At 41.4% G+C, this 18,086-nt stretch overlaps 1 protein-coding gene across 1 annotated transcript; it reads right to left on the minus strand.

The window, feature by feature from the left end:
• Nucleotides 1-487: 487 nt before the first annotated feature.
• On the minus strand, nucleotides 488-15,105 carry lgi3 (leucine-rich repeat LGI family, member 3). Its single transcript, XM_035435717.1, has 9 exons — nucleotides 14,504-15,105; nucleotides 10,587-10,658; nucleotides 8,682-8,753; nucleotides 6,560-6,631; nucleotides 5,686-5,757; nucleotides 5,260-5,429; nucleotides 4,989-5,153; nucleotides 3,751-3,841; nucleotides 488-3,562 (listed from the first exon to the last, which is right to left on the minus strand). Exons 1-9 carry the CDS (start codon nucleotides 14,716-14,718, stop codon nucleotides 2,833-2,835), a joined length of 1,659 nt encoding a protein of 552 aa, XP_035291608.1. The 5' UTR covers nucleotides 14,719-15,105; the 3' UTR covers nucleotides 488-2,832.
• Nucleotides 15,106-18,086: the final 2,981 nt, after the last annotated feature.

Consider the following 18,086-nt stretch of genomic DNA (forward strand, 5'->3'; position numbering starts at 1 on the left):
CCACGAGGGAGTGCTGCTTACTCCCAGAAAGTGGCACCATGATGGGATATTGGATGGGATATTGGATATCCGTCACTTAAACATAAATGACAGCGATGCTGCAAGAAATTCTGGTGTTCTGGTAACAAGCAGCAATCGATACATTGGTTTAAGATTAAAAAAAAATTTTTTTTTTTGGGGGGGGGGGGGGGGGGGGGGGGGGGTGTGTGGCGTAGCTGGGCTGTTAATTAATTTTTTTATTTTTTTAATTTTATTTTACAGGGGAAAAAATCCTGTAAAGTGCAGAGTCTGCTATGGAGACAACTAAGAACAATCAAATTGACAACTGATCCTCATTTTAAGACTTAGCATTCTGAAGTACAAAGCATGCTGTATAATAATCTAGTCCCTGCTCAAAATGAGGAATATTGTGTTACTATACTGAATACCTCATGGACAGAAAATCAGTGATCTCATGGCAAGTTACAATTTAGTACAGAGAAACAGCTGGATAGATAAAGCATATATTTATTAGTCACCATAGCAACATTACTTGGTATGTTTTCAGTTGCACACCAGAAAGCACAAGCCGTGACAACAGGCTACTTTGCAGATGAACATTCAAAGCAAATATTCATTACTCTTGCCTTGTCATCGAACACAATTGTAGAGACAAACTTATATATATTATAGTTCCGTGCAATCAGTACTCAAACAAAGAGTTACACTCATACATATCTACAGTATATATATATATATATTTTTTAGAAGGAGTAGACAAAGTTTTCCAGTGTTTTAATTGTGACATTGTGATAGGGATGTTTTTATGTAGTTGGTTTTTCATAAATTTGTACCAATACATACTGTATCTAGCTTACAGTGTATACATAGTACAGTTCTAAAGTCTAATAGTCATATAGCTCTGTTTTAATGTATTCTTCAAGCCTAATTTTAAAATGGCATGCTCATATTCCAATACAATCATTCGGTCTGTATATCTCTCTGCTCTTAGAAAATGCAGATGTGTGGAATGATGGATAATCAATGACAACTAGAAACACATATCACACATTTAAACCCAACACAACAGTTCGTCTACAGAGGAAACAACATAACTCACCATGCAATTCACAGCATTTATTACAGACAGTTAATCTCCTGAACAGTAAAATTAACTTGAAATTATTGCTACTGAACAAATAGACTATTAATTCTTAACATTTGATGTGCAAAAACTATGCTGCTGATGTAATATAAGTATGTGGATTTATTGCATACATTCATTGTAGTGAATGATATTATGCTTGTGATACAGAACAATATTAACCAACATTATCACTAAGCAACAATTACAGATGTCCTGTTACCCAAGGACACATATAAAATTAGTAAAGATTATTAAGCAGTTTCACATATGTGTTCCTTCGGTGGAAGTTCACTAAAAGTATTGGTTTGGCTCCTTGTAGAGCAAGCACAAGACAATTTTTCTTTTTCATTATGTTCACAAAATTTTTCAATCATTTCAGCTTGGATGAATAAAATTGTGGTGCGAATTTTTGAGAAAAAATCACGAAGCCTTAAAAATTGTTATTCATCGCAAGGGTTAAATTTCTTTGCACTTAGATTACATGTTTCTGTGAAGAGAGGATAGTTATTACTGCTGGAAACAAGCAAACACATGCTCGTAGCTCCAAGTATTAAATGAACAGAATGTACTTTTATATCAAAATCTTTGAGGTCTGAGGCTCAAAAGCATTTTAGGAAAAGCTGCAAAACTCTTTTATAGCTTTACAGTCATCAGCGGAAATGATTAAGGAGGAGATGACTCTAAAAAAATAAGTCATAAAATCAATTGATCTTCTGAAAAAAAAATTGTAAAACAAAAAATTAAACACAAGGTAAAATATTGCTTTTTTCTCCCTGTATGTGTTTAAGAATGAGCAAGCACTATTAATATGGCTTGTAAACCAAGAGTTCATATTTCTGAAAAGTAAACTTTGTGAATTTAATATATGCAGATCAAACTATATTTCTGTTTATTAGTCATAATAATTAATTAGTTTTTAAGGAGGTGTTATAGTCATTTTATATAAGAGGTCCATGAGCATAGTGACGGACTTCTACAGCCTATTTTTAACAGTCTACTGCAGTAGAAAATAGGTCAATAGTTTGGCATGCTTTCATTATATAATTGAAGAATATTAAGTATAAAAAGTGATTGGACATTCAGTACTTCAGCATGTTTTTATCTATGAAGAATTTCCTCTTCGTGTTGTCTCTTTATATATATTCAGCTCAGTGTAATTCAAGGTTTAAATTTGGTTGATACCTTTTATAATATCACTGGTCAATCACTAGCAATTAAAGGAGTCTAAAGCAGTACTAACACTATCTACAAATTCTCTCTGTGATTTGAAAAATAAGTTCTCTCTTTGTAATTTTTCCTAAATATGTTTCTTTACAAGAAGAGAAAGTTAATTTAATATTAATAATACATTAAAATGAAGATTCCATTGATTCTCTATAAAATAAAATATTACATGTTATAGTGCCTTTGGATATGTTATTTGACCTTTCACAGTCATAGCATTACTTTGATGGGATTACATACATGACATTGTTGACATGTATGAAATGAAAACTACAGACCATTGTTGTTTGTTTTCTATCAGGCATGTTGGGAAAAAAGAATATAGTTGGATTAAATTGATCTTCTTATGTTGCTGAAACATAGTTAACAGATAAACAAACCAACACCCAAATGGATTTAATTATTACAACACTGACCTAGTTCCTCCAACACCGAGACAGTAGGCCTCCCACCCCAACTCTCTGCTCTGTGGAGTGAAAGGTTTACTTGGCACTGAGGTCTACCAACAGGTGCTGATAGGCCAGGGTGTTGCCTTTGAAGCTGGCAGTCAGTAGGATGTCTTTGTTGTCAATGGAGACCAGGCTGAAGGCTCGTGGGGCCCGCATGTTGAGCTCTTGGAAAGGCTGGAACTTCTGGGTGAGGTCATCCCACAGGTACACGCGGGAGAACGAGAAGTCGCTTCCCAGGATGAGATACTGGCGGGTGCCCACGGTGAAGGGGTATACGGCCATGGAGCCGCGAGAGGGCAGCGTCTGAACCTCCACGAACCGCTGGCCCTCCCAGCGCATGATTTTAGAGTCCCCAATGAAGCGTGTGAGACACAAGTAGACCACCTTGCGCACTCGGAAGTGCTTTACCATTTGCACGTCCGCCATGTCTGAGATTTGGGAGTGGAAGGCGAACTGCCGCTGGCTGCGGTTCCACTGGAAGACAACAGGGGGCTGGGAGGCGCTGGAGAGGATGAGGCGGGGCTTACCGTCCACCTCCAGGAACTCCACGTGGGTGTCGCGGTGCCAAGGATGGAGGGACTGATGGGAGTAGAAGCCATTGCTGTTCCAGCGGTATAGGCTGGTGGAGCCAGCTTTGGAGCTGTCAGCCACTGCAAAATACCAGTCACCCTCCAGCTGGAAGGTCTCCACAAAGTTGGGCTTGCGGACACGAGTAGTGTCTATATCCTGGATCTTAACAAATCGCTGAGGGTCTTCTTCCCACCTGCCAAGTGTGGGCCAATGGAGTTAGTGGTCATTGGCTAAGTTCCATCAGATACCATGATTTCACAGACTGACTAAACAACTGCAACCCCTTTTTTAATTTGTCAGATGAACACATGTACAAGGAATACATACTGAACTATCAACTGTGCTTTTTGTATGGCACAAGTGAAAGCAGTGGGAACTCACTTGTAGATGTGGGATCCACCAAAGAGTTGAGCCACTACCATGTACAGAGTGTTATTAATCACCACAGGCTTGCAGTAGATGGCTGAACGAGCTGAGAAAGACATATATCAGCATCAGCATAGTCAGCAACATCATCATCATCATCGTCATCATCATCCCCAGAACTCATGAGCAGGCAAAAGTTCAATTTGTGAATGTGTGAATTAGAAGACCAGTATACAGTGCGCTGTGTTTCTCACTTAAAGTATTGATGTGCCTTTTTCATAGAACAGACATTTAAATATAATTTTAAGAGAAAGTGGTAGGGAAAGGCATATGTATCTCCACTTGCTTGTGCTATGCTTGTGAAGATATTTGAATTATGGATATTGGTGACAGTAGTCTTCTGTATGGCTGCAGACATTTTCTGTCCCTGACAAGTGTACTCAGTTTCAGAGCTCTTCTGCAGCCCTTGTGTGATTGATGGGTGTACACAGCGGGTGATTGGTTCTCTCCATTTCTCTTATCTCTCTTCACCAGCCCCTCTGTGATACAGCCTGGAAACCTTGACCTTCCCCCCACCCTCAGCCTAACTTCCAGTCCATTAGTTTGAAAAAGACTACATCTACTCTAGACAGAAAAAGATTATACGGGCATTTTACCAGCCATGACCAGCAAAGATGATTTAGAGTTTGGGCGTAGGACTGTATTTTCCCTAAAGTACAATCTAAAACACCAGGATGTTTTCTGGTTTCAGAACAAAGAAAAAATAAATCGATTTTCCCTGTCTTGCAGGCAAAAATGAAAGATGAAGCCCGTGCTTTTATAGCTATCTGATTGCATGTAAGCTATCATGCATGATAATGGTCACAGGACTTATGGAGGGCTTATGAAAAAGGTATGTGGTAGCAGTGGTGTTGTGATAACAGTGTCAAGCATCTTTCTTGCCATAATACTATTTATTGATCACATCACGAAACTTTCCTTCATAACACCAAAACTTGCTGACCATAAAATATGTACATGGAGAAGATAGACCTTACTCATTTAAAAAATACTGCTCTGGAGAAATCAGTGAAAGAAATAAGCTATTTTTGGCTGGACCGCAGCAGTGGGGCCAGCCCTACAAACGCAAATGTCTGTGACTGAGTGAGTGACTGAGTGAGTGATGAAGTTACACCATTGGTCGGCCAGATCATATGTGTTAGGTCCAGCCATATACTAGCTTTGACCTGGTCTTGTTTGACATGAAGACTCACATGTGATGTTATGGTACTTCCTGAAGACCATCTCCACGTGGTCCCAGACGAACAGCGTGCACATTCCTGTGTCTGGCTGGGCGAAGACCGCAAACTGGTCATCGTTGAATTCGTAGGACTCCACGGACACTGACTGGAAGGGGAAGGTCTCATACACTGCAAAGTCTAGTGGGATACAAAAGAGAGGAGAACTGTCCAGTCACGAATACAAAACTTTATACATATTCACACCCCCAAAATAGTCACTTTCCCACTGCATTCCCCAAGAGACCTGCGCTGATGCAGTTGAAGTCGCGTGGGCTGAGGTCATGGACACGCCTGCCCTGAAACTCGAAGGGGCTGGAACAGTAGATGGCTGGCACTGAGGTGTTAGTCTTCTCTATCCAGTCCACCAGCCACTTGATCTTACAGTCGCAACGGAAAGTGTTTCCCCGCAGATCTCTAGAAACCCACAGGACAGAACCGGGGGGGTCTCAGCCACTGTCTCCAGAGACACCCTTACTAAAAGCCTTATCAAAACAGGCAACAAAACTTCAGGATGATGAACAGAGGATTATCACTCATGTGTGCCATCAGCATTGCTAAGAATTCATCCACACCATGCAGTTTACTTGCCAACATGCTGTTTATAAATAGGACAGGCCTTCAGTGAAGATTCAAGGCAACACATAATGTATGCAGAGGGATGCATGCTTACAGGTCTGTCAGTATGTCCAGGTGTTTGAAGAGGTCTCTAGGAAGGACCTGCAGGTTGTTATTGGACAAGGATCTGCAAGTGGAGAGGACCAGGATTAAATCCCAACATCCATGCACACATTCCCTGGCCAACACAAACCATTGTTGCTCAGACCAAAACAGACAGGCCTGAAACAATCAGACCTCTACTCCCACTGGGATGAACATCTTTGTTAAGTAGATTATCCTGAGCTAAAGGATCTGAGTTGTGATGTAGTCATGGGATTTCTAAAGCTTTCAACGACTGGATGCAACTATCTGCACAACTTCCTCCAAACATTTTCTACGTGCTTTCTATTTGGCTGTTTGAATCCTCAGCAACTCAATTTGACTCCTCAGGAGTCATTCGCTGCTGTATACGTTACACCTAAAATGAGCCTTCCCAGTGCAGTGCAGTTCCATTCAGAAGCGTGTGCTGGAAAATGTTCTTACAGCACAGATTAGGTAAAGTGCCGCTGCACATATTTGGGACATCGGTTTCACATATTACAGCAATGAACTTGTATATTTTCATATCAAGCATGTGTCCTAAGGCAAAATCAGTGACTAACTGCCATGAAAGCAATACCTTCAAAGCATATTTTGCTAGATGTCACATATATAGGCAGAGAATGTTTACTATTGTTGTACTTGATGACCCTAAAGTAATTAAAAGCATGCTAGACCTTCCTTCACTTTTTATTTTCCACTCATAAACAGCAGGTTTCATTTTACTGAGTTAGGTCCAGCATATTCAAAGGATGCCTAATAGCTAGAGAGCTTAATGCGAGTAAAGACTTATCAGAATTCTCTGAAACCAAGTCTGCCAGTACTAAAGGAGGAAAGGGGGTACACACAGGTGAGTCAGTGCTTTGAGTCCCCGGAAAGTGTGCTTGGACAGGGCCTGAATGTCATTGTTTTCTATGAACCTGAAATATAAAGGGAGAAGGAGAGAGCGTCAGCACACAAGACATTCTTATGGCAAATATATAAGCCTGAAATATAAAGGGAGAAGGAAAGAGCGTGTCAGCACACAGGACGTACTTATGGCAAATATATGAGCTAAAGCATAATTCAAAAGGATAACTTCATTAAAATCTTATCTTATCACGCCTGAGCAGAAGATATATTGGAGCTCTGTGAGAATGCACGCACAGCACCTGTCTTTGACAAGGTGGACCAGTCACCAAACAGCTTAATTGATTGATGAGCTGCCGACAGCCCCAAGAGAAATGGATCGATCAAACACACGGTCCTCCATCACTTGCAGCATCTTCTCTTGCATTGGCATTCACAGTGCACATTCAAAGAAATGCTTCCACCTCTTAGTGACACTGCTATGGGTCAGCAGAGGAGCATAATTCAATTAAGAGCATTTTAATAGATTGGCTTACCAAGCACATACATCCTACACCCCTCATTTAAAAAGTAACATTTGTCTTGTTAAACATTTTAGTTTAATGATGTCTGTATTTATTCCTTGTTTATTTATTATTTATTTATTTCCATTTAAAAGCTTTCCCCTCAGTTGATCATCATCTGCAGACATTAAGTGGGATTCATGGCATCAGAGTAGACCACCACCTGAATTTTAAATAGCTTTGATGGGAGCCACGAAGGAAGGGATACTGTACCAGCAGTTCTGACCTTGAATGTTAGCTAAGAAAGAGAGGGAGTAGAAATCTGTCATTTTGAACTGTGAAAAGCACGCTAGTCGTTCACTGCATTAAAGCAACCGATTGATATGTCTCGGTGAAACCTGTTGATGGCAAAAGTGGCTGGTCAGCACATCAGCCCATCGCTTTCCTCCTGCTGCTATCATCCATTATTGAGGCTGTACAATTAAAGAGCTGACGTGATGTCGATAGCACAGCGAATGTCTAAATAGCAAGTTTACGGCTACCCTTGGTTCAATGTTCAGCAGTCCATAGCTGGATTTAGACCACCAGAATCCTAAAGATGTCTTCATGCCTCGAGAGGTGGTAGATTCAATTCTACACTATAGGACAGAAACATCAACAAGCCATCCCAAATAACTTCAGCAATAAAGCAGACCTGCTTCTCAAAATATACCAACAGGATGATGCAACATGCTATAAAAATCACATCACCAAACATGATAACCAACAGGAAATACTTATTGGAGAATTTGAACAAAAAAACAAATCAATTGACCCCAGCACAAATCAACAGAACAACTCACTATCCGACTGTGTCCCTGCGGAAGCTACGAGACAGGACACCGTTGGTTCGGCTGTACGTTCTAAGTGTGTTTCCAGCGGGCAGTCCACACTGCTGGTTCAGCCCATCCCGGTACTGAGCGCGTGCACCAGCGGGACGGTCGCGGGCTTGTTAATACCCAGGCTGCATCCGCACGCGCCAGGCATCGCGCTGGATGTGAAAATCCGGGCTCATTAACATTCACAAAGGGGAGTTGCCCGGGGCTGCTGGCACCACCGAAGCCTAGAACTGGGCCGCGGCCAGATCCACACAATCTCTTTATGGAACTTAATGCACTGCTTCTGTGCCCCTCTGGCACGCAGAGACAGGCAAGCCCGAGACCGTCAGCAATTTAATATTTCCCCATGCCCATCAATTAGCATAATAGCCCATTCATCTTCCCTTGGTAGAGAGGATACGCTGGGAGAATTAAAAATGGGGTGCTTTTGGGTGTTTCACAGACATGTATTCAGTATTAAATATTTAAATAATTCAAGATAATGACCTTTATCTAATTTGAATTTTCAAGCAATACTGTCAACAACCCTGTGATATGTGCTCCGTGTGCAGTGAGATTTTTAAAATGCTAAAATATCTTAGACAATACAATATCCATACAACATTTTCACCATAGATATACAACAGGTTGGCATCAGTCTATTTTACATGAACACAAATTGTATAAACGCACTGCAATGTGTGTTTACACATGCAGTGCATGCATGATTTTGCAGGCTTTGAATGGGATCAGACACTTACAGGTACTGCAGATGGGCGAGACCGGCGAATGCATCATCAGCTATCAGAGTGAAGGTGTTGGAGTTTAGCAGGCTAGAGAGAGAGAGAGAGAGAGAGAGTGAAAGAGAGAGAGAGAGAGATGGGGGGAGAGAAAGAAAGAGAGAGAGAGAGGAAAAAGAGAGAGAAAGAGATTCATACATCCATACAGAAGAAATGTGCTGCAAAACTACACACCAGGGAACAGGGAGCCGGGCACGTCTTGCGTGGAATATGTGAGTTGTTTAATGCACTCCTCTGCTTTTCTTTCTTTCAAACAGGAGAATGAAGACATCCCCATTTACACAGAAAAGCCTCTGCCTTTCCCCGGCTAGCTTCTTCTGCCTCTTTTCACGCCCCATTACATTCTTCAATTTACTTCACTTCTGTATTTCTAACTATCTGTGATTTCTCCCGTGGAGTGCAGCATCTCCCCCCTTGCAGATCTGCTTGCTTTAAAATTGAACTGTGTGAAAATGCTTGTGTTTTGATTTATTTTCTATTAAAGCATGCCGGGTTCTGGATTTATTTCATTCTTGCACGCTTTTTACTCATCACACTCTAGATTTTGTTTGATGGTGTATTTGCTATAACAAGTAGGCTAAACAGTTCTAATAACACTTCCACCAGGAGTACCACTACATCTAATACTAGTGTGTCTACTTCAACTACCAGGACTAATAATAATAATAATAATAATAATAATAATAATAATAATTATCATCATCATTATCATCACTGTAATCATCATCATCATCGTCATAGTCATAAACAAGATATAATAACAAAGGTCTTTAGGCTGTTAAAATTGAAAAAGAGCACTGCGGTTGCTATAAAGCATGTGAAGTCCTCCTTCTGGGCCAGTAATTTATTCATCATGCATTCATTTTCAGCCTTGAAGCACAGGGGCTTTAAACCCATGACAGCAGTGATAACTGATAATGGGCATGCTTTTCAGCGCAAATCACAATTGTACGATAAACCTACTGGAAGTGCTCTCATAAATTTGGGTACATAATGCTATTGCATAGTAATCAGTGCTGAACAGTGATCTGTGGTCTCAGTGGACTGTGCAATATCGGTGCCACAGAAATTGTATTGGGGAACAGCTCAGTTGTACCTCATCAGAGATGCCTTAGAGTTATGCCTTAAAAACTCATGAAAACTCACCTGTAAACTGTTTAAACCCAACTGTTCCGATAGTTCTGATAATTATGAATATTCAAGATATTATGAACACAGGACAGATATTTCATCCATAGGTTTATGTTTCTTTTATTATGTACATTAGCCCCAAATAATGATCAAATGGTTTAATATTTTTAAAATATTTTCAATGTCCATAGCCCTTTTGTTTTCTGTGGTCTTAACATCTGATTGTGACCTTATACATTGGGAAATTGCCAAAATTTTCAGATGAGAACAGGGTAGAGAACCATAAGGTCACACACATGCACCCATAGCCTGCGAAATTAGCTGGCACAGTTGTCCTATTGTTTAGCAGGCCAATACTGAAGGGCCTCTGTCATCAGTTCTGACACTGACACTGACATGGACACTGACACAGAGCACCAGTCTCATCACAGGAATGGTGCTTGCTGCTGATAACCATCTCTCAAAGGACCTGGGGGGGGGGGCAGCTAACTGCAGTAGGTTTCGATGACGAGGCTGAACAATTCACAAGATTGAAGCTGTCAATGTATGCACAGTTTCTGTTGCAATCCTCAAAATGGATTCAGAAAGGTCATCTGGCTGGTGGCGACTAAAGGGAACCATCGCTTTGTCACACTGAATTAATATGAAGAAAATCCCGACATCACATTCGCAAAGACTTGCTGCCTTTCTGTGAATGTGGAGCAATGGGAATTGAGGGCAGGAGAGTGTACTCACAGAAACTGCAGGAGGTGAAGGTGAGAGAAGGCTCCTTCTGGGATCTCTGTGAACGCCGCATTCACCATCGTCCTGCAGGGGAGACCACAACAAATTCCCTGTTTGTTCAAGGTTATAGCATCATCACCATCATCATTATCATCACCATCACAACCACCGCCAGCATGATTTTTATCATCCTTCTCATTAGCTTCATCATAAGCATTATTAACATTGTAATTCTCTTTATTCTCATCCACATCAGCGTTATTATCATTCCTACATTTTTTATCATCATCCTCTTCATACATCATCATCATGACTTTTCACCAGCATTGACACTGTATCTACATCACTATCTTGACCATCATTTAGATGATCCTTGTCGTTCATTTCCTCCTCGTCACCATCATCCCTGTCCTTCTTATGCTCATGACTGCCATCATCATATACTCATCATCATCTCCATCATCATCATTGTTACCACCATCATAGTGCATCTTGTCTCTCTGGTACCTACTGACTCCAGAATATAGCACTCATGTTTCTTCATTACTATTAACTTGATACAACATATTTTCTGATTCTCCAATGCAGTGGTTAGAGGTGTCTGGCAGAATAATGAATAAAAATAATGAATGTCTTATTAATTATTTATGATCATCCAGCTATTTGCATTTAAAATGATTATCATTTCAAACAGGTTAAATGGCTGCATTCCAGACTTGGATGCAATACATATTTAAATAATTAAAAAAAGATTCTTCATTTGAATTTAGAAATGTCATGTGTTTGAGAATAAAACAAATCCATCCATCAATCCATCCGTTATCTATACCCGCTTATCCTGAGCAGGGTCGCGGTGGGTGCTGGAGCCTAACCCAGCGTTCATTGGGCGAGAGGCAGGAATACACCCTGGACTGTTTGTAGGTAGATTAGGAAGATTATTGATCACACTGATCCAGGAATCCAAAAATCAGGTTATTATTGTTGTTTCTTGTGAAATATTTTGGAACCTATATTTAGGGATGCAATATGAAGTGTCAAAAAAGGAGAAAAGGGTATCTTAAGGGATAGCCAGAATTGCACTGACAGAGGGAAACCATGTAAAGACTTTTTTAAACCTGCAGTTTGGACCTAAATAATGTTAAGATATATTTGGATTTTAAAAATACCTTTAAAAAAGTACCTCATGAGCAACCCATTATTAAATAGAAATCAGCAAGGATGAAAGTTGGTCTGAAGGTAGAACACAGGCTAGCAATAGATTGTTATCTAAAAGATTTTGATAAAGACACAAGAAATAAAATAGTTCAGTTTGCAGATAATACCAAACTCCAAAGAGTGAAGCTATTGGAAATGAGAAAAATAACAAATAAGATTTGTATATGATGCAGAACTGAGTAGACACCTGAAAAATTAAATTGTACATTTACAAAAGCAAAGTTATGTCTGTGTCTAATACCAGTTTAAGACGTGGCTATTTTTTGGGATGCATTGTGTAATCGCTGATCGAACTAGATCCTAATTAGATCTAGGCCAGAGGCAAACAGCTAATCCTAGAGGACCAGGTTGGTTTTTTTGGTTTTTTTTTTTATTTTTTATTTTTTTACCTTGGCTTAGGTTTCTAAACAATTGTATACACCAGCACGAGTGCAGTCCTATTTTTGACTACAGTGAAATGTTTACACAAAGGACATGTGTCAAGTCCACAGCTGTGGCTGAAAATCATTGAGCTAATTATATTAATTGCGAATCCTTAATCCTAAAATGGGTTGAGCCTCACCGGGCATTACAAAAGCAGGCAGAGTGCTGTTGTTGGCACGTCCGCTTGGAACAACATCTGTTAGATGTCCCTCTGGTCTAAAATACAGGGTCATTCTTGCGTCAGAAGGGGACATTAGGAGGTCTTTATGGCAGTGCTGTGCCACTTTGATGCAGGCTTCTAAGAATCGCCCTCAATATCAATACCCAGAATGCAATCTGTGTGTTGAGTCAGCACGTCATCTCTTAAGTAATTGCCTGCTGCACTTGGATTGAACCTTTCTGACAGCTTCAATTTGTTAGAAAGGTTTGATGGGTTTAAACTGGGACAGGAAGCATCCCCTTTTTCCAAACATTCACAACTTCCCCATTCTGAAACCAGGACAGTTCCACCTTGAATTATCTTCTGTTTATGTTAACTCTAATGATCATATCCACAGGCTGATTCCCACTGCAATGAGGAAAGATCCCCAAAAGATCCACCATGAATTAAAAAGAAATGGGGTCTGCTGGGATACAACTTACATAAATGCCTTATGGGTCACTGAAGTTTAAGGATGGCATCTTAATCTAAAAACACGTCTATTTGCACCAATCCATGCTTTAGGTCTGATCAGCAAAACAGCAGCCTGGATTCAACATTCATCCTTAACTTTGACCTGCGATTAATTTCAAGTGTTGCTTTATTTTTTTCTTCAAAAACACAATTTGGCAGTCACCAAAATTCAGCAATCACCAAAACGAACCTGCTAAACTGCGTCTGTGAAGAACATAAGTAACACTTTCGTTTATCAGCGTGTCAAAGTGAAGGACAGGCGTTGATTGAATCCAGGCCAGTGTCTTTCCAAGGATTGTGGCTTGAAGTCCCCTTGGCCCCTTGCAATCAATGCAGTCTTATTACAGGCTGGCTGAAGTAATCCCACGGACCTGGAGAGAGAGAGGCTGCAGAACAAAGCCGCAGAGAGGCAGTCCCTCACACTCTTATTTCCATTCCACAGCTTGTCCCCCCAACCACTTCAGTCAAATCACCCAGAGAACAGTGAAGGTGCTCGCTTTGTTTTATTGATATTTCTCTCTCTCTCTCTCTCTCTCGCTCTCTCTCTCTTTCTCTCTCTCTCTCTCTCTCTCTCACACACACACACACACACACACACACTCATACACACACATTCCGACCATAGAATATTACCCAAAGACGTTAATTTATAAAATATTTAAAAGGCAATTCAGAATGGAGTTGTAAATGATTATTTAACTGTAATGCACACATTGAATCTTTGGTGAAGAGCTGGACTGGCACTGAATCAGGTTTTATTTGTGCCTGTACTGTTGGTATTGGTCATCATAGGTCTGCAGCTGTGAATAAGCACTTTTCTTTTGCCTGCTCTCCAGACAGTGAAGGAGAGGCTCATCAAACCTCTAATTTGAATTTTCAAATACAAATGTGAAGTATGCAAGTCTTCAAACTAGTTAATGTAGTTCTGTGTTTTTGTGTTTGGTTACACAGAAAACATACTGTGCTTGTCCAAATCAGGAGAAATAGCAGTAAAACATCTTGTTTACAACCAATGTACCATCATTTTGTTCTCCAGAGTCTCATCTCCAGGCCCCCCAGCCTGCTGTTTTACACCCTCACAGAAACATAGCTGGTTTTAATGAAACCAACAGGACACTCCAACAACCACAGCTGAGGAGCCCCTACTGAAGCTGAAGCTGGATAAATTACACAGCGTGCAATTAAATGGACGGGTTAGTGCAGAACAACCAGAATTTCAGCAGTCACATCAATGCAAATGAGTTGTTTCAGCTATTCATCATGCTGTATCTCTTGGCAGACAAACAGAAGGACACCGCATTACATTATGTTGATGCATTAAATGTCATAAGATTGCGGCTATAACAAATATACTTTTTAGCACTGTTTCTCACATCACATCCTTAAAGAATGGACTGCAAGACTCCTGAACAGCTGCCTACTGAAGCTGAGGTCATCATTAGCTAAGTGCGTGACATCACTGATCATTCCTTCTCTGTCATGTAATGCAGTGTTCCCAGAGAATGGATGTTTCTCAGGCGTTCTTTAAGCAAGGCATGCACAACTGAAGAGTACAAATGGGTAAGAGATCCACAGACAGACAGACAGACAAAGAGACAGTATCCAGGAATATACTCACAGGGAGATGATCCCAGGAGGGAAGCTTTTAGGAATGGCCTTGGTGTCCACACAGAAGGCGCTGTCTTTGGTGCAGGAGCAGGAGGCAGGGCAGCGGGGAATTTTCGGGGCCCTCCTGGCCCCGCAGTCCGCCACCAGGCACACGAGCAGGCACAGGGCAGCCAGGTGGGGCACCCCTGGCCACCTGGGCACCCGCCTCGGCCCCGCTTCAGGCATCCTTCCTTTGAGGGGGGGAGGGGGGCGAGGGTCTGGAGAGGGAGGCGGCGCGGCTTCTCAAACTTCGGGCGCCTCTCTCAGGCAAAAGAAAAAGACCCAAAATCCAACAGCGACTTCGCAGCGACCGGCGGTGGACGATGCTGCTCCCCTGACAAGAGAGAACGAGCTCAGTTAAAAGGAGAAGAGAGAGAGAGATAGAGGGAGACGCAAAGAGAGAGGGCAGTCCCGGGTTGCTGCATGTGTCTGAGTGTGCGCGCGTGCGAGTGTGCCTGTGTGAGTGCCTGCACTCGCGCGCACGCATGCGTATGCGCGCGGCGCGTGTGTATGTGTGTGTGTGCGGCGCGTGTGTGCGGCGCTGGCTGCTCCCCAGCGCTCTCTGGTGCAGCTGTCACACCCGAGCGTCCGAGAGCGAGGCTGCGATCCGCCGCCCGTCGCGGGGCTCGTTCGTACGCAGCGCCGCTCACATTGAATTATTTATCGCCGTTCGGAGGAGCCTTTCAGAGACGGACCCAGCCCAACAGCTCGCGCCAGGGGGAGGGGACCCAGAGGTGGAGGGAGAAGGCAGGAGAAGGGAGAGGAGGTGAGAGCTGTCTCTCCATGTCACTGTCTGCATATAGACAGCCAGGACAGGACGGCTGAGCATTAAAGCACACAGCCGCAGCTACAGCATACTAAGCAGAGACACTGACCCCGTTTCAGACTCCAGAGCCGCAGAAAATCACAGTATTTTTTATCGTTTCTTTTACTCAGCCCTGACACAGTTATATTTCAATAATTATATAGGGTACTAGCAAAAAGAAAAAGAAAAACCTAATGTACAACTGATAAACTTATTTTATACTTTACTGGGTTGAAGATTTCACCTGCACGCTTAAGAGATTATAGTGATAGTGTGCCTCATCTATGCCATGAATATCTATTTCTTTGAATATCTAAAGACATTATTACACAACCTACAATGGCCTGGCGACTTGCCCAGGGTGTATTCCTGCCTCTCACCCAATGCATGCTGGGATAGTCTCCAGCACCCCTGTGACCCTGACCACGATAATGATAATGGATGGATGGATGCATGCATTATTATACAACTAATCTTGCTCTCTGGCACATAGCACAATTATATTTTAGCTGTATTCTTTATTTTAAATTGTACCTTTAAATCTGGAAATAAAAGGAAAGGTCAGTGGTGCATGTGTCCCAGAACATGCATGCTGTTTTCATAATGTGTTCTCTAATGTGTTAAAAACTTCCAGAACTGCTTGAACAAAATGAGCAAATTGTTCCTCCTGAAAGATTAAAGCCAAGCACAGTTAAATTCAGGATTAGATATTAAGTGATAAAAGGCCATTAGAACATCATTAAATAGTTTTATTTTAGGTTTGCCAAAGGTCTGCATAAACTGAAAGAGCACACTATTTTCCAAGTGCTCTACAGGCAAAACCTCACTACAATGTACAAGTTTGAAGGGCTACCTCACGCAAGTTGGTGTGATGTTGCAACAAATGACCACTAGGGGTGGTATTGTCCACATAAATGAGAGGCAGGATGGCAGCAGTGAAATGCCAAATGGTAGGGCTTTGTGGTGCCAGGCAGAGCACAGCTCTCCTGCACAAGGAGCTCCTGTCACCAGCAGACACCACGTCTCTCTCAGACTTACACTTCCCAAACAGCATGATCACATACAGCAGGTCCCCATGGATACCGCAGTCCTACGGGTGAAATGAGAGAGATGCACTCAGACTCAAAGAGAGAAGAACAAACATGTTGTCCATGACATCTACACCCCGGGTGACAGCAACCCGTTTGATCTTAACAAAGCTTTCCTTACACGACTTGGAACTTTAAAAGGTACAGATATGTATAATAAATGAGAGCAAACAGAATGCACCACAAACATAACAAGTGCTAGCGCTAATGTTTCTGTTGCCGGCACAAAAATATTGTACTGGCAGACGTTTAGTGGGGCCAAATGCCAAATTTTGGTCGGATTTCTGCATAGTAATTGTTTGTGTCCTTCTGCCACTTCTGAAAAATGCATATAGGCAATCATACATAATCAAAAAATCTTGAAAGGATATGTCCAGCTGTATAAATAGATGTAATGTAATGTACATTTTCCTTGCTGTCAATATGGAAATAATCGTGGAGATATTTTGGACTTCAGAGTTCTATATTCTTACTGTAAACCTTAACCATTTTCACATCAACACACAAAGAGATTAACCTTAATGTACTCTACATGCATATGTTGAGCTGAAAGCTGCAGTTAATAAAAAGGAGGTTTTGGTGTCATCATGGAATTTGTAAAATGGTTACACAGAAGCCAAAGTACTGATGTGCATGGTGTTCTTTTTAAATAGCCCTCACAAATTTTCAAATGATGGCAGCTAACAACAAAATTGCTGTGTTTACAAATTGGCAAAAAAAAGTGAGTGAAAAAAAACTTAGGAGGGCTGACATAAATCTTTTTTTGTGAGTACACATTCCTCACAAAAACCATAGAAAATAATTTTTATGGTGACTGTGCTTTTATTATTGCCATTGTTGTTGGTATTACACAGAATGCTATAGCCACAAAATAGTTTTTGTTCATGTACATAAACATGTTATTCTTTTGGTTCAGTATCAATCAAACGCCGCTGAAGGTTATTAAAAGTACTGCAATGGCGCCCTCTGCTAACCATTTATGAATACTACACCCTCTGTACGCATACGGTTTTCTCATTATGGCACAGCCCTCCTTGTTATCCAAAGAAATCGACGATGTTAAATAATCCTTTAGTGCCTTGATCCGCTGTTGCTAATTAAATTGAATGAGGTCAGGTGGAACAGATTGGAACGCTTGTTTAACCTTTTACGTGTAATTGTATTTATTTTTAAAAAGTAAGCTACAGGCTAAAAAAGCTCTGAACAGTGTCACTTTCTTTTTTTAAATGGTGGAAATAACAGCAAATTCTCATTCATTAACCCTTTAACAGAATACAAGGCAGGGCACATTGTCACACAACTATATACTCAATGTATTTGTAATGGGGTAGAAACAAAAAGGGAGACCCACAGAACATACGCTTCCACAAGCCTCAGTTCTGCCAGCACAGCCTTTGCTGGTCTAACATTAACAGCTGCCTTTTTGGAAAGTGCACACAAGCTTCACTGTTCCAAAATAACTGCCAAGCCAACAAAACAAGGAATGAAAAGACCCATCCATCTCCCCTCAAATAGCAAACTTGGGAAGAGAAGACTAACTGGGTTGAATGGAGCTGGGCGGGCAACACACAGCTCCCCCTCTCCAAGCCCTGCGGCTTTACTTCCTGTGCTAAGACACACACTAAATCAGAGCCTTTCAGCCACCCACCTGGGTGCTGGAC

The sequence above is a fragment of the Anguilla anguilla genome, chromosome 10, assembly GCF_013347855.1.
Source record: "Anguilla anguilla isolate fAngAng1 chromosome 10, fAngAng1.pri, whole genome shotgun sequence".
NCBI lineage: Eukaryota > Metazoa > Chordata > Actinopteri > Anguilliformes > Anguillidae > Anguilla > Anguilla anguilla.

Coding starts and splice junctions, on each gene's coding strand:
- lgi3 (XM_035435717.1), bottom strand. CDS start 14,718: ATGCCTGAAGCGGGGCCGAGGCGGGTGCCCAGGTGGCCAGGGGTGCCC. Junction 5,758..6,559: donor CTCAAAGCACTGACTCACCT/GTGTGTACCCCC, acceptor CTCCACTTGCAG/ATCCTTGTCCAATAACAACC. Junction 5,154..5,259: donor CTTCAACTGCATCAGCGCAG/GTCTCTTGGGGA, acceptor GTATCCCACTAG/ACTTTGCAGTGTATGAGACC.